This window comes from Felis catus, chromosome A3, assembly GCF_018350175.1.
Source record: "Felis catus isolate Fca126 chromosome A3, F.catus_Fca126_mat1.0, whole genome shotgun sequence".
Classification (NCBI taxonomy): domain Eukaryota; kingdom Metazoa; phylum Chordata; class Mammalia; order Carnivora; family Felidae; genus Felis; species Felis catus.
The window spans coordinates 32,838,689-32,862,216 of NC_058370.1; the positions used below are offsets into that span (position 1 = coordinate 32,838,689).

Sequence of the window (23,528 nt, forward strand, 5' to 3'; positions counted from 1 at the left end):
GATGCATTACCAAGCCCTTATCACTGTAGGTGACTAGAATTTGGGGGATCAGTTCAGATCATGCACCATCCAGGAGCTGTTGTTAATGTACCAGCACTTAAGGCTGTGGACCTGCCTTGCTCTGGAAACTCCTTCTTAGGCATTCTAAGACAAATTAATGTGGTCTGCTTTTCACTTCTCTAAAACTTTTTCTGCAATATCTTCTACACCTTCCTTGGCAATCTCTTCCTTTCTAAATGGTTAAGACTTAGCTCAGAAAACTGCAATCCAATCCCCTAATCCTTTTCCTGAACTCCAGGCTGGTGTCTAATTATCTGCTGTGTACTTCTATGAGCATATTTAACCACACCCAAAAGAACCACGCCCAGTATCTCCCATCTGGCTCCTGTTCACACTCCTTACTGTTAATAGCACCATAGTTTTTTGTCACCCAACCTCTAAAAGCTGCAGATATTGATTCTTACCCTCCCCAGCCCTACTGTCCATCTCAAGGTCACACCTCTGAGCTCCTTTACAGCTTTCATGTTGGCTTATTATTCATGTGGACTTTAGGCCTCCATTAACACTCCATCACTATTACATGTATAACTACAAGAGGTACTATCTGGTCCCTTTACCTACAGTCCCTCTATTCTCCCTATTCTTCACCACTATACTCTACCAAACGTGAGATGTTAAGGTGTTTTCTTAACATGCATCTCCAGCTCTACCATTCCTCTGGTAAAATTATTTCACAGTGATCCATGTATATAGGACAGAGGCCAAAGGCCTTAGAGTAGCAGTCAAGAGTCTTGAGGTCCTGAAGTCGGCTTACCTTTCAAACCTTACTACATTGGATATTCTCTCTTTGTACTCAAGGTCTACTCTGTACCTTGCTCTGGGCCTGAGAAGTTGATTTCTATGGGCTGCATAGAATGAGATTCTCAGCCTCTGCATAGTCCCCTCCACTTGTGTATGATCTGGATCCATGAATATAATGGAAATATTACTCCTCTTACTAGGTTATATTGTATAGCAACAAGTGATGGGATTTTTTAAAAATATTTTTTTAACGTTTATTTATTTTTGAGACAGAGAGAGACAAACCATGAACAGGGGAGGGGCAGAGAGAGAGGGAGACACAGAATCTGAAACGGGCTCCAGACTCTGAGCTGTCAGCACAGAGCCCGACGTGGGGCTCGAACTCACGGACCGTGAGATCATGACCTGAGCCGAAGTCAGATGCTTAACCGACTGAGCCACCCAGGCGCCCCTCTGCAGATGTAATTAAGGTCCCTAAGCAATTGAATTTGAGTTAATGAAAAGGGAGTCAGGCCTATCCTGGATGGGCCTATAATCAGTTGAGTCTTTTAGAAGAGGGTCTAGTAATCAGAGAGATGTCTTTCTGTTGGAGCTGATGAAAGAAGTGATCATGAGTGAGTTTTTTAGCTGCAAGGAAATGAATTCTGCTGACAGCCCCATATGCTTCAAAGAGTACCTTGAGCCTTAAATGAGACTGCAGCCTTGTGAGAACCAGCCAAGCCACACCTGGATTTGTGACCCACCAAAACTGTGAGATAATAAAGGGGCATCAAGCCACCAAGTTTATGGCAACTTGTTACACAGCAATAGAGAACCAATATACCTGTCCTTCTAGTTAAATTAGGTCAATGGGATATTTCAACAGATGTTCAGAAAGTAGGAGAAAAGAAAATTTGAGATATTTGTTTTCCCTGCCAGCTCCTCCCCAGCTGACCTTGAACCAGAGGTGCCTTACTTCTGCCAAAGGCTGGCTCCTACAACTGCAGCTTCTGGGCCCCCGTAAGCCTTAGGGTTGTGCCTTGGTTTGGCTTCCTAATGTAGGGCCAAGGTGCTTCACTCTCTCTTGTCATTTTCCCTCAACTCTGCCCACGCCTTTGTACAATGGCTTTGTTAAACTTCCTTAAAATTTTTTAAATGTATGTTTGTTTGTTTGTTTGTTTGTTTATTTTTGAGAGGAGAGAGAGAGAGAGAGAGAGAGAGAGAGAGAGAGAGAATGGGTGAAGGGCAGAGAGAGAGGGAGACACAGAATCCAAAGCAGGCTTAGGCTCTGAGCTGTCAGCACAGAGCCCTATGCGGCACTTGGGCTCATGAAACTGATATCATGATCTAAGCTGAAGTTGGACACGTAACCAACTGAGCCACCCAGGTGCCCCAAACTTCCTTAAATTTTTTCTTAAAAAATATGCCCTCACTTTCCTGCTGGGACCCTGCCTGAAGAATAGACTTACCTGTAATATTACCTTATCCCCATCCAAGCACACATCCAAATATGAACTACCACCCATACTGCTCAAAACACTACCCTATATTTTCTTATCTCATGTTTTGGCTTTGGGTTGTTCCTACTGTGTGGAATTGAGACCATTAGCATGGTAGGGGTAGAACATGGCATGGGGGCATAGTAGGGAGAAATACCCAAAGGAACAAAAACAAGAACTCTAGAATAGACTACTCCCTCACTGTGTGACCTTGGAAAAATGGCTTAACCTCCTCAAGCACATTTTCTTCATCTGTAAAATGTGGTAATAACACCCATGAGAAAGGTACTTGTGAGGGTCAGGTGGAATAACAGGTAGAAAGCAGCTAGTGTATGAAATGCAGTAACTAACAACATTGGTGACCATCTACTGCTGTTAATGCTGACATTCATGAAGACACCTACCATTCCTACAGAAATTCTTGCCCTAAATGTTCCTCTGTCCAAAGTCCTCCCTTCTATGAATGTAATGACTCTACATTTCAGAAGTGAAATTGTTCTTTCTCCATTAAACCTACAGCAATTGTTTTTTACTTCTTACACGTTTTTGTTTTGTTTTGTTTTGTTTTGAGAGAGAGAGAGATGCATGTATGAATTAGGGCAGAGGGAGAGGGAAAGAGAATCTTAAGCAGGCTCCATGCCCAATGGGTGCTAGATGTGGGACTCAATCCCACAGCTGTGAAATCATGACCTGAGCTGAAATCAATAGCAAGATGTTCAACCAACTGAGCCACCCAGGTGCCCCTTATTCTTATTCAGATACTTATATTTATTAATCTGCAAATATGTTTGATCTCTTCTGCTGAATTCTAAATGTATTACATGCAGAGACTGTGTATTTTGTATTACCTGGGACTTAAATAAATAGTGCTATGGGCATAATAGTTTCTCAAGGGGCGCCTGGGTGGCTCAGTCAGTTAAGCGTCTGACTTTGGCATGATCTCACAGTTGGTGGGTTTGAGCCCATGTCAGGCTCTGTGCTGACAGCTCAGAGTCTGGAGCCTGCTTCAGATTCTGTGTTTCCTTCTCCCTCTGCCCCTCTCTTGCTCGTGCTCTGTCTCTGTCTGTCAATAATAAATAAATGTGAAAAAAATTTCAAAAAATAGCTACTCAATAAATATTTTGAGACTGGATATGTAAAGAGAAATTCTACATTTAATGCCTGTGGTGACTCTTCACAACCTAATTAACACAAGATCAAAATATTTTAGTATCATTGACAAGATAGGAAATATGTTGATATATGGTAATAAAATGATATCTAATGGATATCCAATACATTTTTGATATCTACCAAGTACAAAATAACATAAAGCAAATTTAATTTCAGAAGAACCAATGACCTTAATTTGCATGTGTATAGTAATTCAAATTCTGCAACATTTCTTTTGACACATTATCTTCTCATTTATTTTTCACAACAGCTTTGTGAAGAGATCAGCTGCTAATCTCTGCATGTTATTCATGAAAGAGCTGAGACTATGAAAATTTGTTATTGTCTAAGATCAACCCAAGTGCTGACCTTTCTGACAAAATATCCACTGTTGGCAATATGATAAAAGCTGTTAGAGGAAAAAAAAAAAAAAAGAAAAGAAAAAAAGGCATGCAAAGTCCTATCTCTCAAAATCAGGCCATAATGTTTCCGGCAGAAAGCTGAAAAACACATTTCAAGATACATCAAGTAGCAATCAGGATCTTGTGTTTGTAGGGCATTTTTCAATTCTCCAATTCCACATGTTTTATGCATTTGAGCTTCATGCTGAGGCAGGCAGAACATATATTTATTTACTCTGATCAATAGATGAGGCCAAGAGATGACCATTTAAAATATTTTTTAAAAGTTTATTTTTATTTATTTTGAAAGAGAGATAGAGAGCAAGTGGGGGAGGGGCAGAGAGAGAGGGAAACAGAATCCCAAGCAGGCTCTCCCCTGTCAGCTTAGAGCCCAAAGGAGGGCTCAAACTCATGAAATCTGAGACCATGCCTGAGTTGAAATTAAGGGCCAGATGCTTAACCAGCCACCCAAGCACCCCAAGAGATGACCATTTTAAATTCTACCATGCACAGCTGAAACAGAATTAGAACATAATATCACCCAGTTAGGTCTTGGGTTGTAATCAATTTGCTTCTAGACACAATGTCTATAATAATAGACATATAATGTCAACATAATAGACATAATGTCACCCAATTAGGTCTTGGGTTGTAATCAATTTGCTTATAGAATACCTACTGTGTGCATCCTAAAATACAATCTAGTCAATTCACAAAACTCATTCTCCCTTAATTTTTAAGACATAGTCGTCAGTATTTGCCTGAAAGCAATAACCCTGATTAGGCCTCATAGGCCTAGTTTTGCAAATAAATCACTCCGGCTTCCTGACCCCTTCTACCATATCTAATCATACACCAAACAGGTACGTGTTTGATTGACTAGATGCTGCTCTTTTTCCTCATCCAGTTGAAGTAAGTTAGAATTGGTGTTGGGTGTCACACTAGTAACAAAGTGATAAGTATGGTAAAAAGCCAAGAGGTTTGTCAGGGGAGTTGCCACAGGTTTCAGTGGAATGACAATTACAAGGTAGATGGATCATTTAATGCCTGCTGTGACCTTTACAATAGTAAGGATCATTATTTTAATGTTAATTTGCATAATGGTTGACCTAGCAAGAACAATGGTGAATGCTAATAGCTGCAGGATGCAATAAAATTAAACATTATCTGGGCTGAACTGCTAAAGGAAAAGTTGCCAAAGTATGACTCTTTAAGCACTTAATTTCATCCTAAGTCATGTCCACACATAATCGAATGTGGATTTCCAGTATCTCTTTAAAAAACTGGTAAGAAATGACTGGAAGGGAATAACCCCAACCTCCTTTATACAGAGTTCTTACTTGATAGCCTTTGTTTTTTGTTTTTTTGTTGTTGTTGTTTGTTTTTAACATAACTTGCCTGTGCCCTCTTGAAACTACCATCAGCCTTTCCCCCAAACAACTCCACACCCCCACTCTGGCCACTCCCCACATTTGGCAGGTACATCAAATTTGATATGTCCACAAAGAATGACTATTACCTTATGGGCTGAAGAACTTATAATGAACCTTTGAAAAAGGTAGGGTTGGCCACAGTTAGTAGTAAGTGATATGTTCAAGGCACACAGACACTGGCACCTAAAGTAATCTTGCATTCTGACTTGCGGGTGGACGGAGGCTACTGGAGAGAGTAAAAGGAGAGATAGGTCATCTCCATTTGTATTTATCATTTTTAATTATTTCTATTGCTTGGAAAATGAGCAGGTATGATCACCCTGTAGTTTGTATCCCAATGCAGCCTGTGGAGATTATTTACTTATTTACTTATTTGTTTATGAACTTTTTTCTCCCAAGAGTTGGAATTCATTTCCACCACAAGAGGGCAGCCATCTCTAAAAAACAACCAGAGAGCCTGGATCTTGGACACATAGGGCCAAAATTTAGGAAGTTATGTTTCAGAAAGGCCTTCAGTAGCCTCTCAGAAATCCTATATCACACATAAAAGAGATCCTGTGATGGCAACACTGAAATAAAACGGAGGGTCCAGAGGTGTCCATTTTCTCTCAGAGTCTTGACTATCGAAGACCATTTCATAAACCGACAAGGTTCCTGTTTCTCAAGTTGATGGCCTAAAGCTGCAAGACATTCTTGATGTCATCATCAGAGATTTATTTTCCATCTTTACTAGAGGAGCATCCAACAGCCATCATCTTTCCCCTCCTCTTTAAAAGCTACATATGATTCAGGTCTCATAAGTTATTTTGTTTTCTAAATCTCGCTTATGACAGAAACAATTGTTAATTTCTCAGTTAAACTTGATATGGAAGGAAATCACTTTGGAAGCACAATAAACATTTTTTAACATAAGTGTCTATTAGTAGACTATGTTCTATTGCCGATTTGTTTGGTGGCCAATGATTCGAGGGACAATCAGCTTCCATAACACTTTATTTTCAAGGAGAAAAAAGTAGCACGTTCCTGAATACTTTACCCTCCCCCACCCCATTTATTTTCCTAGTAGGCAGGCTTCCTCTGAAATACCTTATTTGACCTTTATACTTTCAGAAACAGCAAGTGCCTAATTCCCCTCTGTGGGTTGCTAATCCGATTTACGTGAGCAGAACCTAGAATTATTTTAGCTTCCCAACTGAAAAAATAATACACATGGATAATACGCTGTTATGAGCTCCTGCTTCAGACTTTTTCTGTTTTGCAGGCTGTAGGTTCTGTACAGGCAGAGTTGATTTTGCTGATCTGGTGTTTCCAAAAATTTTCTGCCCTTGGTTTCTGGGATCATTTGGGCAACCTGGATGTGTTATGCATGGAGGATCCTGGAATCCTGGGAGGGACGGAAAGGCTTAAACTGGAGACTCCATGGTGCAGCAGATTTGGGGAATATTCAGCTGAGGAAGACAAATGACCATATGTTATATACTTGCTGCTGGGGCCTGGTGGGTCAGAGGTTCTAAGGTCTCAAACCAGAATAGCCTTGTATGCTTGGTTCATACTGTGCATTATTTTACCTTCCTCTGAGCTGCTAATCGCCTGCTTATGAGCTGGGCAAGATAAATATCACAAAGCATGAAGTGAAATAGAAAGAAATAATATCCTGTCCTCGCACTACCACACACACAAGAGTCAACGTTGTGAGTATGTATGGCAGGATGACATCTGTTTCGCATATATAGGTATATAGACGTATAGAAATGTGCTTTGGTTAGCACATATGTTTACATATATGTATATATTGACAGAGACATATACGAGTATTTTTGTATATTACATGTATATTTGAATAAAATAGTGTATTTACATAAACATAAATGTATACATATATAAATCTAAATGCGGACTCATGCATTTTCATACGTACTTATGTATATCCGTATGTGTTACAATTTAAAGGACACCTAGTTTGCAACCTCCAGTGTTCTTTTAATTCTCCTACCCAGGGGAAACACACAAGTGTCTACCCAAGCCTATGTCAAGATGACTTGTAACTTGGTTGAGGACTTCTAAAAAATTTTTTTAGTCGTCTATTACCGAAAAACTTCAAACTGAAAGTTGAATAACGGGCCAGGTGGGAAATAAAGACTCCGTGTTTGTTACGAATTTCGCCCCTGCAGTCCCGGCGAGCGTCCAGGCGCTCTAGTTGCTCTCCCCTTAGAGTGCAGGGGCTGGAGGCGCGAGCGCCCCCCTCGGCAGCCACGCGTCCCCGCCCTCGGCCCCACCCCGCCGCGGCTGCCCCGGCGCGCCGTCCACACCCCTGCGCGCCGCTCCCGCCCGCTCGGGGATCCCCGGCGGGCCGCGCCACCGAGGGGGAGGTGTTCGGCCTCCGCGGAGAGGGAGACGGCAGGCTGCGTCCCCTTTAAAAGCCGCGAGCGCCGCGCCACGGCGCCGCCGCCGCCGCCGTCGCCGCCGGAGTCCTCGCCCCGCCGCGCTGCGCCCGGCTTGCGCTGCGCCCGCCGCTCCGCTTCCCACACCCCGCCGGGGATTGGCAGCCGCCTCCGGACATCAGCAGCCACAGGCTCCGCCACCGACCCGAACGACCTCGCGGCGAGCGGCGAGCGTCTCGCGGATTACTGGGGGCTCCGAGGCACCAGCGCGCCGCAGACCTCGCGCGGGCTGGAGCGCCCGGCCGTGCGCGCCACTGCGCCGTGGCCTCAGCTGCCCGGGCCGCGCCAGAGCCGAGGACCGGCGCACAGAGCGCCGGGGAGCCGGGAGCCGAGCCGGAGCGCCGCGATGCCGATCACCTACTGCCGGAGCTCGGGGGCCTGCGACGAGCCGGCCGACGTGTGAGCGGACCCCAGGCTGGCCACAAAGCGCACCGCAGCTTGGCCCGGGGGCTAGGAGAGCTAAGGGAAAGCGCGGCCACCCGCCTTGGCGGCCCGGGACTCGGCTCCACTTGCCGGAGAATGCGCCCGAGGACGCCGGAGCGACGGAGCCGCGGGGGTTTCAGCTGGCTAGCGCTAATGGGGGTGCGCTGGAGTAAGGCAGAGTGATGCGGGGGGGCAACTCGCCCGGCACCGAGATCGCCGCTGCGCCCTTGCCCGGACCTGGCGTCTCCCAGGATGGCTGCCCCGAGCCATGGGCCGCGGCGGAGCTAGCGCGGAGCGCCCGACCCTCGCCCCCCGAGTGCCGCAGCCGGCCCCGCGCGGGGCCACGCGTCCCGCGGGCGCTGGTTCCTAAGGACAACGACAGCACCAGCTTTTCCTCTCTCCCTTCCCTTCCCTTCCCCGCACTCCTCCCCCTGCTCGCTGTTGTTGTGTGTCAGCACTTGGCTGGAGACTTCTTGAACTTGCAGGGAGAATAGCTTGCGCTCCCCATTTCGCTTTGGTGCCTTTGCCCCAGCGGACCCAGCCTCGCCGTCTCTGAACCCCGCGCACTTCCACTCCGCCGCCGGGCCCGACCCCGAGACGCCGTTCCCTGCGCGAGGAGAAGGACTGCCCCGCCGGCACCCGGGAGGAGGAGGTGGCAAAGGAAGGGAACCCAGTCCCTGCGCCAGGTCCTTCGACCAGAGCTTTTTCCATGTGGAGGCTCTTTCAATGGACGTGTCCCCGCGTGCTTCTTAGACGGTCTGCGGTCTCCTAAAGGTAGAGGACGTGGGCCCCGGGCTGGGACTGGGGGGTTGGGCACGGGGCCCGGGCGGCCCCTGCAGCCGAGCCCGTCCGGGGGCCGGGCCTGGCCGGACGTAAACAGACCCCCTCCAGGTCCACGTGCTTACCGAGCCCCTGCGGGAATGCCCACATCCTACCGCCCCAGGCGACCGTCAGCCTGGCCCTCCTGGCTCGCACTCTTCCGCCCCTCCTCCCTTCCCTCTTTTCAGTATTTTATTAGGGCTGTTAACACTTAGATGACTTTAAAAAAAAAATCAAAGAAATCCCTTCGAGAAGGTGGCCCCTGGATTTCACCCGTTAGTTGCCAACCTTTAAGCCCTACCATGGCCGTCTTTTCTCCCTTCTTCAAGTTTCTCAGGAAGACCGGCTTTCTACTCAGTCAAGTCCCATTTAGGAGAATACTAGAAGTTGGGGTTCTGTTTGTTTCCAAGAATGCGAGGCGGATAGTACTTCAATGTCACCTTCTACTGATACGTGAATTAATAGATATTAATTATTTACGTAACTCCAGGAATATACATGTGTATCTTGACTGCATGGGGGAGGGGGGAGGGCGAAGGGGTTGCAGTGGCCTGTCCTGACACCTCGGAGGTTAGAGGCAGGGGTGGGGGGCCACAAGTTGCAAGTGGCTTGGGAAGTTGTGGCCTTGAGTTAACTGGGTCTGGAAGTTATAGACTCTGTGTGTGTGTGTGTGTGTGTGTGTGTGTGTGTGTGTGCGCGCGCGCGCGCGCGCGTGTATCAGGAAGTTCTATACAGTGCCTCTAAGGAAGTCACATGCACCATTAGTGCGTGTTTATATTCGAGCTGGGCAATGTGTTTGGGTTTGTTTAGGGAACGGAGAGGTGTCAGACCAAGCGGTGGTTTCCCCAGGTTCCCTGCACTGGCTGTCAGAGCCAGTGTCACAGAAAAAAGGTGACAGTCATTGATTCTGGTGTGTGTGTATGTGTGTGTGTTATGTATGTATGTGTGTGTGTGCAAATCGTGTCAGATGGGTGAGAGTGGGATGGAAGAGGAAAAGCCTTCGGGCTCAGGAACTCGGGGCTTTTTATTCTCCCAAACGTTCAAGCTTCAGCCCCTTTGAAGTATCCCCACGAGTGTTGCAAACCAAGTGGGCACCCTGGAGGAGGAGGCAACAGACCGAGCGGGAGCTGGGGACGCGGGGGCGGAAGGGGTGAGGGTTGGGCGGGGAACTCGGTGACTCACGTCGGCCCTGTCCGCAGGTCGACCATGGTGGCCGGGACCCGCTGTCTTCTAGCGTTGCTGCTTCCCCAGGTCCTCCTGGGCGGCGCGGCCGGCCTCATTCCCGAGCTGGGCCGGAGGAAGTTCGCGGCATCAACTGGCCGCTCCTCGTCCCAGCCCTCGGACGAAGTCCTGAGCGAGTTTGAGTTGCGGCTGCTCAGCATGTTCGGCCTGAAGCGGAGACCCACCCCCAGCAGGGACGCCGTGGTGCCCCCCTACATGCTGGACCTGTATCGCCGGCACTCGGGCCAGCCGGGCGCCCCCGCCCCCGACCACCGGCTGGAGAGGGCAGCCAGCCTCGCCAACACCGTGCGCAGTTTCCACCACGAAGGTGAGGTGTGGAGTTGAGAGTGGGGGCGGAGATGCGGGCGGAGAGTCACCTCCCAACGCTCCCCACCGTGGGTTGAGCGTTGGCATCCCTGGAAAGGCAGCTTGGCTAGGACTCCGCAGACGTTTCCATTCTTGACTTTGTAAGAACCTTTCGGAACCTGGCTTTAACGCACTGCCTGTGTGGTTCGGGAGCCAGGGATTCCCCTTTGGTAAATCCGCACCCTTTTCCTGGCTTGCAGCCAGAAAAGCGACTCCTCCTCCAGGAACTGGAGAGAAATCAAGTGATGGGGAAGATGAGGGCAAAAGGCATGCCCCTAGTCAGCTAAACGTGCAAGAATTTCATAGGGGAAGAATGGAAAGAAGGGGGGCAGGTTGAGATCTCTTTAAGTCTGTTTGGAAGCCCTTGCCCTGTAAATCTGCTTCCCCTGCTTAAGCCAGGGTTTTAGGCCAGACACAGCCAAGGGCAGAATTTTCAGAGATACTATTGAAAAATCAAAGCCCGGGCCCCAAAGTCTTTCTAATTTACAGTTGATCTGGGCCTGCTTTGGAAGATTTCGAATCCCTATCTAATCCCCGTGGGAGATCAATCCCACAATCAATCTTATTGTTTCCACAATGACTTTCTTGTTTTGTGCTTAAATCTGAGATGAACTCCCTAGTAGAGACAAGGCAAGCCTTCAGATAAAAGTTTTGCAGCAGCTGCCTGTTTTTTTTTTTTTTTTTCATGTGCATTGAAATGTGGATTTTTTTTTTCTTTTATGGTACTGGATGTGGTTTTCCTAAGGTAGGATATTTCTGCTTGTTTCATCAGAAAAACGTTTAGTGGATTTGAAATGTCTTAGAGCAGCTATTGACATCTGTTGTACCCAAGTTAGAACAATTAGTAAAAATATGTTTCACTTTAGTTCTTTTTCTACACTTTTAAATGCCATTTTGGCTTAATACATTCCAAATCGAGAACAGGTTTCGTCAAATACTAGAGAATGGTCCAAAGCTGTGTATCAGACAGCAGCCACTTGTAGGTTACTGGAGACTTGGGAGTAAAGCTCCCTTTTTCTTGCCTAGCCCTGTTGAGGTGGTAAATTTCAAGTGGAAATCTGTGATCTGTTGTAAACAAATAAGAAATGTTACAGCCAGGCCTTTTCTGCCAGTGTGAAGGGCGACTACACTTGTGAGAACAGCACTTGGCATTGGGAAGAAGTCCCAAAGGCAAGTTGCATAACAAAACGTACTTCATCAAAGCAGCTGTATGTTCTGAAGGGGACACTGAATTGATAATCAGTTCATTTTTCAGCATGTTTCCAAGTGAGGTGCTTTTTGCAGTAGCAATCCAATGGGAAAAGACAGAAGATAGCCTTCTACTCCCTCAGGAGTCATTCACTGAAGCGGAAGTTGTCTGTTGTCATATGTAGAAATGTTTTCATTCCTGTACGTTCTGTCAACATAACCTTGGGATGATTATAGATGCAGCTCGTCATTCCCAGCTGATGCTGCTTAGAACTGTTTTTCTGCATAGAAAAGTAACAAGAATAGCTATTTCAGCCACCTCTCCTGGACATTTAGCCTGGAATCATTCTTAACTTTATTTTTAAGGCCAGGAAGGTATTGTGTGCCTCTTCTAACTTAAAAGGAAGAACATGTAAGTCTTTTGACACCTAAAACATTGAGTTGCAGGATTCCGTCAGTGAAGTCTGTGCCTTTCTCCTTCTTCCTCTAGAAGTGGCTTCATCAAAACTAAACAGGCTACAAATTATTTGAGTGTTATTTTAGCTTAAATAGCATGCTTGAGTTTATAAGTCAGAATTTATATCTTTAAAAGCATAAATGTTATGTGCAAAATAATACAGAAGTTACCAACCTGCTTAAAGTCAATTTATAGTAATGTCAGATCTTAGTGCAGTTAGATGATACAGAAAAGCCATGTAATTTTTGCCTCAAATTTCATCAAATCCATTTATTTTCTTGTTATGACTAGTATATCACTATTAGACCACATAATGCACTTTTTGAAGCCATTTCATTTTGTTGTTACCCAGAATTTGGTTTTTATAAACATCCTTGTGCCGTGCGTGGCACCAAAAATCTTCTAATAAACCATGCAATTAAGGCAGCTGGCTTCAGAGCAGAACCTGGCTCATGCTGCCTTAATGGGCATTTGTTTGGTAGGGGAGAAAGGGCTCGATTCCAGGAATTACCTGTTGGTTTCATTTGTGGGTGAGATCTGGATGATTTGATAAACTTACAACACAAGAGATATCATGGTTTTTACATCTCAACCACTGTATGAAGATAATGGGACCACATGGTAGGCGATCTGAGACAAAAATTACCTGTTGTCATGTCTCCTATTAAACTTGGCCTAGTCCTCTGTACAATACTCTTCACTCAGGAGAGCCCAGGTGCTGCAATAATTTTCTCTTTTTCAGTCATTAAAAAGTGCTTTGGCCACATAGACCTTGCACTACTGCCACTGAGGATAGAAAAATCACTTCTCCAACTGGAAAGACTGTTCTGTGCTTGCTGTAGTTAGAAACACATTGAAATTGGTTGCTTTCATTGGCCCTGCAAAAAGTCTCTATGCTTTCCTGTCAGGAGGGAATACAGAAGGACCATGTGCTTGCTCTCTAGACCCTGAAGGACACAGACTTCTTTTTGCGTGAAACAATGGAATTATGACTAAAGGCTTCAAATAGAGATTAGCCCTTTTCCCACAAATGTAATTATCTTGAAAATATCCAACGATTACCCTGTGAGAGAGAACTTGTATCATAAATGCCCAGTGTAAGCACAGGATTTGGCACGTACAGCCCACAAACCAGTGCTTACCTGATGTGCTTTCCTAGGATCCCCAGGTATTTAGTCTTGTTAAGAAAGGCCCCATCGAGTAGAACAGGCATTCTCTTTAGAAATCCTCATGGAGATTGAGGATTTGGTGCCCAATAATTGTTCTTACGCTAATACTTTCTGTCCTCTTTTAGTGGCTCCTGTGTATTCTTCCTTGATCCCTTCTCATTGAGCTATTTTGTCTTTTTCTTAGACTTGCCTTTGTGTATTTCACCAAGTAGTCAGAGGACAGTAAGAGGGCACATGATCATTCCAAGGGCGTTGGAGTTAAGGGTGGGCAGAAGCCAGATCAGGGTCAGTGAGGATGACCATACTTTCCCTATATTTGCCATTTCTTTTGTTATCTTTTTTTTTAAGACTGTTTCCTTTTAACCTTTTTATCTTATATTATTTTCTCCTTGATGTATCAATTTTCTTGCCCTTATTTTATATTCTAGAAAGTAGTGTTTCTTATTCTTAGCTACTTTCACTGAAGGGCAGTGATTTCCAACCATACTGATTAGCTACAGCATTCCCAGGTTAATAGTCATTTTTGGTCCAAAGAATGTTGCAGACTTCTCAAAACTTAATGATAACTCACTTTTTTGCTAAATTCCCCATTCTTTAGGACAAAAAGACAGCTGCAAAATATCAGTGGTTCCAAACAAAATCTGCATGACCGAGTAGTCTGTGCCACTTTACTTTCCTGATCTTTAGTTCTTTCTTCTTTCCACCATACTTGGGTGGTAGTATATTTCTATCCCCTTTGGTGGGGAAAGAACTCACCCTATGGTTATTATTGTATTAAATTTAAAGTTTCCCCTGATGGCTTTGACTTTTGCTTGAGTTTTTGACTCTTCCCTCATGTTAGGTAGTGTCATCTAGTGGCCAGAAACTTGGAAACTACAGTAGACTCAAGCTCGTAACCCTGCTCTTCATTTACTAGCTCTGTGACCTTAGGAAAGTCACACAACCTCTGTGAGGTCCAACTATTTCACTTCCAAAATGGAGATAAGAGTTCCTTTCTAATTGATCCGTTATGAGATAATTCATGTCAAAGATCTTAGTGTCAGATATGGCACAAAGAAGCATTAAGCACACTAATTACATTATCAGGATGATTTATTTCTCTTATGTCCTATATTCCCCCTTGTCTAGGGAAGAGGAAGCCAGAGGGAACCCAGTGTGGCTAAGAGAATTCAGCCTCATCTTTTGTTATTTTGATGTAGATGAATAATTGACAGTGTATATGATTAAGTTAGAACTTCACTTTTAGAGGAGAGGTCAAATGTCACTGGTGCCTTATTTTTCTTTACCAGCCCCACATTTTTGCAGCCATAGCTCCATCTGTTTAGATAAGAACTTAGAGGTTTAGAAGTTCAGGTCTAAACTTCACCCATATGAGGACTTTAAGAAACTAAACAGATGAACATAAGGGAAGGGAAACAAAAATAATATAAAAACAGGGAGGGGGACAAAGCATAAGAGACTTATAAGTATGGAGAACAAACAGAGGGTTACTGGAGGGGGTGTGGGAGGGGGGGATGTGCTAAATGGGTAAGGGGCATTAAGGAATCTACTCCTGAAATCATTTGTTGCACTATATGCTAACTAATTTGGATGTAAATAAAAAAAATTAAATTAAAAATAAATATAAATAAATAAATAAATAAATAAATAAATAAAGGTCTAAAATAGGCCGAAATAACCAAAGCCCTTGACAAATTCAGCTTATTCAACAAGAGAATTAACAACTATATAAGCCTCCAAAAAGCATACATCACCTATTTCGGTAAATATATTTTCAGAATCTCTAGGCTTGGTATGATGATTTTCAGCTTTTTTTCCTTTTACTTTACTTTATTTAAAATAGGTTTTGATTTTTCTACCCTCAAGAATTAATTCATTCCTTGCAGATCAAAGGACATGGTGGTAGGTGCCCCAAACTTGAATAGTTTTTTTTTTCCTGGGTTTGGGGTTTTCTGTGACCTTCTGACTTGCCTCTGTAGCCTGACTCTACAGGGGCATCACCACAGCATCCTTTGTATTAAGGACAAATAGGGGTTCTTGATGAAGCTTGGCAAGTCAGGGAAAGGTCTTCACATTACTTCACAGTACTGTTGTTTAATAGTGCTGTTCTTCCCTTTGGTAAGGTTGCTAAATGATACCCTTTTTTGCCACATAACCTCCAGTGAGATTTTGAAGTATGTTAAATTGCTGGCTTTTTTTTTTTCCCTGTCAAATCAAATCTGGTCAAACGGTGGCAATTTTATATGATTCAGTCTTACATATATCTTCGGGAGGGTTATTCTGTTTTATTCCTCTTCTATACCCATCTTTACTCATTTTACCTGTCTTTCATGCTGGTCTTGGTGATTGCCCCTTCATTATCATCCACTGGCTGTGTGTGTGTGTGTGCGTGTGTGTGAGTGTGTGTCCATGTGTCTGTGTATGTTCATTACTTCTTTTTCATTTATGGATTTGGATTCAGAGTTTTTGTTTGGTATTTCTCTGGACACCTTCTTATGACAGCTGTTCAGCAAATGCTCTGAATAATTTGCCTTTCCTTCCTCCTCTTTAAAAGAAAAGAGAGCATTCTTAGGTGTGCTGGTTATCAGAGAAGTCAGTAGCTCAAACCAGATGTGGCCTTATGTCATTAAATCTGGGGGACATTGCTGAGTTTTATGTCACTCCTTTTTTCTTTGGTATCTGTTGGCTTCTCTGCTGAAAGAACGCCTTCAGTGGAAACATTGGAGGGCTCCTGAATTAGAGGAAAGGAAAGAAGGAAAGAAGCTAAACACAATCCTTGATACTTGTTGGAGCCACTAAGGAGAGCCCTGATCTGATTGGTTGTTGAAAATAGTGCCTGGTCCGAAGTACCATTAGCTTAGAGTGAGGTTTAGAGTGTGGATGGCTCCCCAAAGGTATTCCTGACAGGTGTAGACTGGCAGCCACGAGGGGACCATGGAGGGTTTACTTCTTGTCCTGATAGCCTCCACATCCCAAATAGATGAGCTTTGGAAGATGTTTCTGTTCCATGGGCCCACCTCTTACTCCTTGGCCAACACTAGTGTTTCTTCTCATTTTTGTATTATTTGACCAAAAGTCACTTTAAAATATGCTCCTGGAATTTACACTTGAATGCGAAAAGCATCCTTTAAAATCTTGACCCCCTAGGGGTAGTCCATGAGCTCCCAGCATCACCTCACTTGGGAGCTTGCTAGAAATGCTGAATCGCAGGTTCCACCCAGGCCCACTGAATCAGAATCTGCATTTGGAGATTGAAGGTGTCTTAGGAGTTTTGTGTGAAGACTAAAATTTGAGAAGCATCACATTAAAGCATTACTCCGTAACTTTTTGTAAACTGTCCCTCTTGAACTTGGCACTTCCACTTACCTTGCCTTGATGAATGGTGATTTGATGATGAAGGTTTACACAAGTAGAACCTTGGAGTGAGTGATCTGAAGTGATTCTGCTCTGCTAACACATCTAGATTCTCTGTGTTCAGCTTATAGCTATTTGACTTAGGGGAAATACAACCATGATTTCCTCTTATGAGAATGATAGGGCCAAACAGATTTTGGTAGCACTTAGGTTGGATCCTGAATGAAGCAGGTTAGGTTTTTAGATAATGAAAGGGCAAGGATGTGGTAAAGCTAGAAGAAAATAAACCCAAATGGCTCAAATCATATTGATATTTACTGCCAATTTAATGATAACGTGTACCTTTGATGATTTGCAGACAAAAACATTCAAGGTGCTATGGTATATTTTATTGTTTGCTTGGAAAACAGTACTCCTTAAAATTTAAATTCAAGAATCTTAAATCAGAAAGACATTTTATGCACAGCCCACTTCAATGGCTGTTTTGAAATGATGATAGTAGATATAGAATGTTTATTCTGTAATAGGATGACATTATCCCTTATGTCACAAATATAATGGTATTTTTGTAAATTTTCATAATTTTTTTGGTTTTGTGTCTATTTGGTAGGTGTATGTTTTTAATATGGCTTATTATTATTTTTATAAGGACAAAGGAATTAAAAACAGAAGAGAGTCCTTTTTTTCCCCCCAAAAGTATCTAAAATGAGATTTGGCTTTTGAGGTCATAAGGAGGTGAGAGAACAGACAACAGTTGGGAAGTTCCTTCTCTTGAAATTGTCTGGCCTTAATTACTACGGGTGTCGTAGTACCACCCTTATGCTTCCAAAGAAGTCGATCCCTGTAAATGCCTTTGTCTCTGGACTTGGAGTAAAATAGTAGGGTGTGCTTTGCAAAATGTCATCGTTGATGTTGAGTTTCAGACTCTTTAATTAGGAAACTGAAATCTGTATATCAAGATTTGTAAATCATCTAAATTGCAGAGTAATGATTTAGAATACCGCTTAAGGGATTGACATTAAAGCCTTTTTCTTTTTAAGAAATGCAATAATTTCCTCAAATCCTCACTCATTAGACCTCTACTAACTATAGTGCTGACTTTTTTTTTTTTGCCCTAAAGTCTGTGAATTCCAAAGAAATGCTTCACCATTTCCCCCATTATTATAGCCACCTGGAAGCAGTATTCATGTATTGGATTAAAAACATAATAATGAATTGTGAAGTTTTGCTTCATGGTGTGCATGTTGACATAAACACACAGAAAAAGGAGGATTCCTTTTTATTGAAAGGGGAATTTTTATATTCTGGTTGCAAACTTTTACATGGGTTGAATCAAACCCTGAAATGAGGTTTACAAATTCTCATATATCATCAGATTGTTGTTACTTATTTTACTGAATGAGTTTTTTCTTCTCCTTTTCCACCTTTCTCTATCAAATTAGAATCTGTGGAAGAACTGCCTGAAATGAGTGGAAAAACAACCCGGAGATTCTTCTTTAATTTAACTTCTATCCCCACCGATGAGTTTATCACCTCAGCAGAACTTCAGGTTTTTCGGGAACAGATGCAGGAAACTTTGGAAAACAGTAGCAGTTTCCATCACCGAATTAATATTTATGAAATTATAAAACCTGCAACAGCCAACTTGAAGTTCCCTATGACCAGACTTTTGGACACCAGGTTGGTGAATCAGAACACAAGCAGGTGGGAGAGTTTTGACGTCACCCCTGCTGTGATGAGGTGGACCGCACAGGGACTCACCAACCACGGATTTGTGGTGGAAGTGACCCACTTGGAGGAGAACCAAGGTGTCTCCAAGAGACACGTCAGGATTAGCAGGTCTTTGCACCAAGATGAGCACAGCTGGTCACAGATCAGGCCACTGCTAGTAACTTTTGGCCACGACGGGAAAGGGCACCCTCTCCACAAAAGAGAAAAGCGTCAAGCAAAACACAAACAGCGCAAACGCCTTAAGTCCAGCTGTAAGAGACACCCTTTGTATGTGGACTTCAGTGACGTGGGGTGGAATGACTGGATCGTAGCTCCCCCAGGGTACCATGCCTTTTATTGCCACGGGGAATGCCCTTTTCCCCTGGCAGATCACCTGAACTCCACTAATCACGCCATTGTTCAGACGTTGGTCAACTCTGTTAATTCTAAAATTCCTAAGGCATGCTGTGTACCAACGGAACTCAGTGCTATCTCCATGCTGTACCTTGATGAAAATGAAAAGGTCGTATTAAAGAACTATCAGGACATGGTTGTGGAGGGTTGTGGGTGTCGTTAGCACAGCAAAATAAAATAAATAAATATATATATATATATTTTAGAAAAAAGCAAAAAAAAAAAAACCAAGTTGACACTTTAATATTTCCCAATGAAGACTTTATTTATGGAATGGAATGGAGAAAAAAAAAACAGCTATTTTGAAAATATATTTATATCTACGAAAAGAAGTTGGGAAAACAAATATTTTAATCAGAGAATTATTCCTTAAAGATTTTAAAATGTATTTAGTTGTACATTTTATATGGGTTCAACCCCAGCACATGAAGTATAATGGTCAGATTTATTTTGTATTTATTTACTATTATAACCACTTTTTAGGAAAGATAGCTAATTTGTATTTATATGTAATCAAAAGAAGTATTGGGTTTGTACATAATTTTCCAAAAATTGTAGTTGTTTCCAGTTGTGTGTATTTAAGATGAAAAGTCTACATGGAAGGTTACTCTGGCAAAGTGCTTAGCACATTTGCTTTTTTGCAGTGCTACTGTTAAGGTCACAAGTTCAAGTCCAGAAAAAAAAAAAGTGGATAATCCACTCTGCTGACTTTCAAGATTATTATATTATTCAATTCTCAGGAATGTTGCAGAGTGGTTGTCCAATCCATGAGAACTTACGTCCTTATTAGGTGGAATATTTGGATAAGAACCAGACATTGCTGATCTAATATCGAAACACTTTCCTACCCCTTAATTTGCAGAAAGAATAAAGCAGGACCAATAGAAATAATTGGGAAAATGATGAACCTGCAGGAAAGTGAATGATGGTTTGTTATTCTTCTTTCCTAAAGTAGTGACCCCTTCAAAGGGGCTGGTCTGGCCAAAGTATTAAATAAAACATAAGATTTCTTTGTTATTAATATTGTGGTCATGTATATTTAAAATTGATATATAATGGCTCTCATGAAGAATTGGAAATTGATTTGTATTTAACTTTTACCTCATCTGGAAGCTCTTTATGCTCAGAAGGGCCCAGTTTTCTAAATTTGTCCAACACACAGAAAAATTGTGCCCATCATGTTTTCTGCCCACTGCCTATTCTCTGTTCGATCAGCTTGCTTTTCTTTCCAAGGTTATGTGTTTGAACACATTTCTCCAAATGTTAAACCTATTTTAGATAATAAATATCAGAGCTCTGGCATTTCATTTTATAAAGTCCAACCTGTAAGAAAATGGTGCATTTGTACAGCATTCATGATGATTACCTTGTGTTTGCATTTTTTTGTTTCTGAAGTTACTCATTTTGGAGGGAGGTGGGGAAAAGGGAAGGAATGGTTGGAAATTTGCAAGCAAGTCACTTGATAATTCATATTTGCCTCAAAGGAATTACCAATGATTTAGTATTTCACATGAACGTCTTTGGGGGTTCATGATTTAAGAGAAAGATTTAAGAGAAAAACCAAAGCTCCAAAACAAGCAAAACCTGGGGAACCCAAGATAAAGTTTCAGAGATGATATCCCATGCAACAGAGGCAACGGTGCCAAAAAATTAGAAAGGGAAAGTGTCTGAGATCAGCTTCTGCAAGGACATCTGCCAATTGGATGGAAGCCCAAGCAGAATGAAGTCAAATTAGGCCGCTCAGAGTGAACTCTCACAGTGGCAGAGCTTCTGTGCTCTTGTGTTGAAATCAGACCCAAAGAAGCGTTCGGTGGGTATGTCTGTATGGCCAGGGGACCCACAACTCCCCACTGTTGTACTGGAAGTATTTTAGGTCAATTTCTAGGGCTCTGTGTCACCTCTGATCCTGCTGTGATTGGTGAGGCCTGGTTCTAAACTTTCCTAGCCTTTTTGGAATTGGCTGAAAAAATCGCATGCTCATAAAGGAACAGACTGTTACAATCAGATTCTCCTCAGGAATTAACTTGGAATGGATATAGTAACATTTTGATTGTGATAGGTTTAACCCTTGTCTTGAGATTACATAGATTATGTTTTTAAATTTATGCTAGTTATCCTTTACTCCTTCCACTTTTAAAAACCTTTCCATTCCTTTTTAGCCCTATCCCTGTTGTTTTGGGTGAGAATCATTAGTTTTAGGTGAGAATCATTAGTCTTAGAACCAAGTTTGGAGGTTCTAAACTTGGTCTCTCCTCCAGCCATCCTTCACCCTTGTTTGCCATGGATAGGAGGGACAACGTGCACTGTCTTAACATCTTAAGAAATAATAACCATGTTTTCTCATCTCCAAATACTCTAGATGAGAGTGAGATTATAGTACAAGAGTTTCCAGCCATTTGGCAATTCAATCCATTCTTTTCGATTTTTCTGCTTCATTGGTTCTGATTTTCTTTGTTAAAATGGTTTTCAATGGTATCAATTCAAATGTGTTCTCTTGCATGTTTTATATGTATATGAAATATACACAAACGTAAATATACACACGTAATATGTAATATGTATAAAAACATATGAAAATATGTGATATATATTACATATGTCTAGATGATGGTATTTTCAGCTTCAGTTTAGTTGAGGACTCTGACCTTGGCAGTTCATTTGAGAAACAGAATATTCTTACATACATTCTACATTCTTACAGACCTTTTGGCTCACATTTTTCATTCTGAGAAAAAGTGTCATAACTCCATGACATGGAATCTTTTGAATCCTCAGTGACTATTCTGTAGGAATCCTTGAATCCTTTTACAGTTGGCTTTAAAAAAATGTATCAGTTTCTGAATTTTGGAGGATCGCCTTTCAAAATTGATTAAATTGTGTCATCTGTTTTTGTGCTTGTCTGGGCTGTGTGCTCGCCCTGGCATGGTTTCAACCTGTATGGCAGGTCCCAATTGCTCTGTTCATTTTTTGCATTCAAAATTGGGGTGGGGGAGGGTTAAAGTTTACAAATTTATCTGTGCTTCCACCTTCTCTTAATTTGTACTCCAATTGCTACTTTAAATTGTACCTCAAGAGGCTAAGATTATCACTAGATAATCTAAACGTTCCATGTCTTTTCCCTCAATTTTTTATTGGAGATGGAGAAATCATTTGTGCAACTCAAAGCACTTTTTAAAAGAGTGTGTTTCTATTCTGCAGTCATATTAGTGTTAGATGCCACAGCCCCCAATCTGTTATAAGGCAAAAGAAACATAACCTTGCAATAAAGAATAATTTAAGTGTAGAATCAGTATGATATACGTGGGCAATTACAAAGAAGTAAGATTGCTCTATTCCTCTCCTTGCCTTCTTTTTTTTTTTTTTTTCCAGGGGGCAAGTAGGGTGAGATGGATAAAATGCAAGTCTGCTTTACTCAGGTAAAATGCTTTTCCTTTTTTCTCTACTTTGTTGCCATAAGTTACAACTTTACTATATTCTTCGGGGCAGAGTTTTTGACTATCTCCCTCCTGTGCAAATTTCAAAGTGAATTTCTACCTAACTTGGGGGACCGGTGCTCTACATAAAACATCTTAGATTTTAATGTGCATACGATTCACCAGTACTGCCTCAAGGGGAATACAAGTTGATGTGTATACAGACCCCTCGGGATCATAACATAGGTTCTGTTTCAGTGAAACTGTGGTGGGGCCTGAGAGTCTGAATTTCTGAGACGCTCCCAGGTGAAGCTGTTACCTCTGGCCCATGGACTACACTTTGAGTAGCAAGGGTCTGATAATTCTTTCTCAATCACAACGGCAGAAAGTTGCACTGAGTTTAGGCCCCTCTCTAAGAAGTAGCCATTAAGGGAAAAAAACAAAACCTGTGTACAGGATGGTATTTGAATACATTTCACCATATCTGAAATGATGTTCTACATATTTTTTTCAAAGGCATTCTTTCCCCCCACAAGATGACTGGCAATTTTGTGTTCCAGCCACCCTCAGACATGAAAACACTTGGTTGCTTATCTTGTAAAATCTGCTCTGCGTGCTTGCTTGGGCATGTACGCAGTCAGTTTAGTCAAATACATGTCAGTACATCTATGTGGATGGGGGAGCAGGTGCAAGCCCTTAACGTACTTTAAAAAAGTTTAACACTCAAGTCAGTCCACTGACTTGATCCTGTGTGATCTTAGTGCCAAGCGTCTGAGTTAAAAGTTTTCCCTTTGAAGGCAGCAAATAGATGTCATACATTTGAAGCATTTGTTTATACTAAAAATGATACTTGATTTTTTTTTTTAAGTTCTAAGGCAGTTCATTGTATAACACCACTGAGCCTAGAGGGTGATATAAAGCTTCGCAAGCTGGTATTTGAGATTAGATTTAATGGATACTGGAATTTGTGATGCTGCAGTTGGCTTCAAATAAGGTGGTGAGGTGAATGGGCTCAGGCTAGAAAAAGCAAAAGGAAGTGATTTCCCTCTGCAGTGGGGGTTAGCAAAGAAATATCTCTGTGTTGGTGCCTCCTTTTTAGCAAAATGTCCTATGAGGGTCATCTGTTTTGCAGCCTCGTTTTTACTTTTTAGGGGACTACTATTAAGATTTCTTATAAGCAGCACAGATTTGAATATTTGTTGAAATGCTGAGATGAATGAATTCCTAATCTTCAAACACACACACACACACATATATAAAAAATATATATATAATACATATATAAATA

At 42.5% G+C, this 23,528-nt stretch overlaps 1 protein-coding gene across 2 annotated transcripts; it reads left to right on the forward strand.

Annotated features, from left to right (window-relative positions):
* Positions 1–8,334: 8,334 nt before the first annotated feature.
* On the forward strand, positions 8,335–20,179 carry BMP2 (bone morphogenetic protein 2). Of its 2 annotated transcripts, none has more exons than XM_003983769.6 (3): positions 8,335–8,903; positions 10,148–10,497; positions 18,146–20,179. In XM_003983769.6, the coding sequence occupies exons 2-3, from the start codon at positions 10,155–10,157 to the stop codon at positions 18,988–18,990; spliced, it is 1,188 nt and encodes a 395-aa protein (XP_003983818.1). In that variant the 5' UTR covers positions 8,335–8,903; positions 10,148–10,154; the 3' UTR covers positions 18,991–20,179. The 2 variants fall into 2 exon arrangements, with proteins under 2 accessions (XP_003983818.1, XP_044909801.1); XM_045053866.1 differs by lacking the exon at positions 8,335–8,903 and adding an exon at positions 9,626–9,839.
* The last annotated feature ends 3,349 nt before the right edge of the window (positions 20,180–23,528 follow it).

What these genes read in the sequence shown, in the direction of transcription:
- BMP2 (XM_045053866.1), top strand. Translation starts at nt 9,739, where the DNA reads ATGTGTTTGGGTTTGTTTAGGGAACGGAGAGGTGTCAGACCAAGCGGT. An exon ending in GCCAGTGTCACAGAAAAAAG is followed by an intron (nt 9,840 to 10,147) that starts GTGACAGTCATT and finishes CCCTGTCCGCAG; the next exon opens with GTCGACCATGGTGGCCGGGA. An exon ending in GCGCAGTTTCCACCACGAAG is followed by an intron (nt 10,498 to 18,145) that starts GTGAGGTGTGGA and finishes CTATCAAATTAG; the next exon opens with AATCTGTGGAAGAACTGCCT.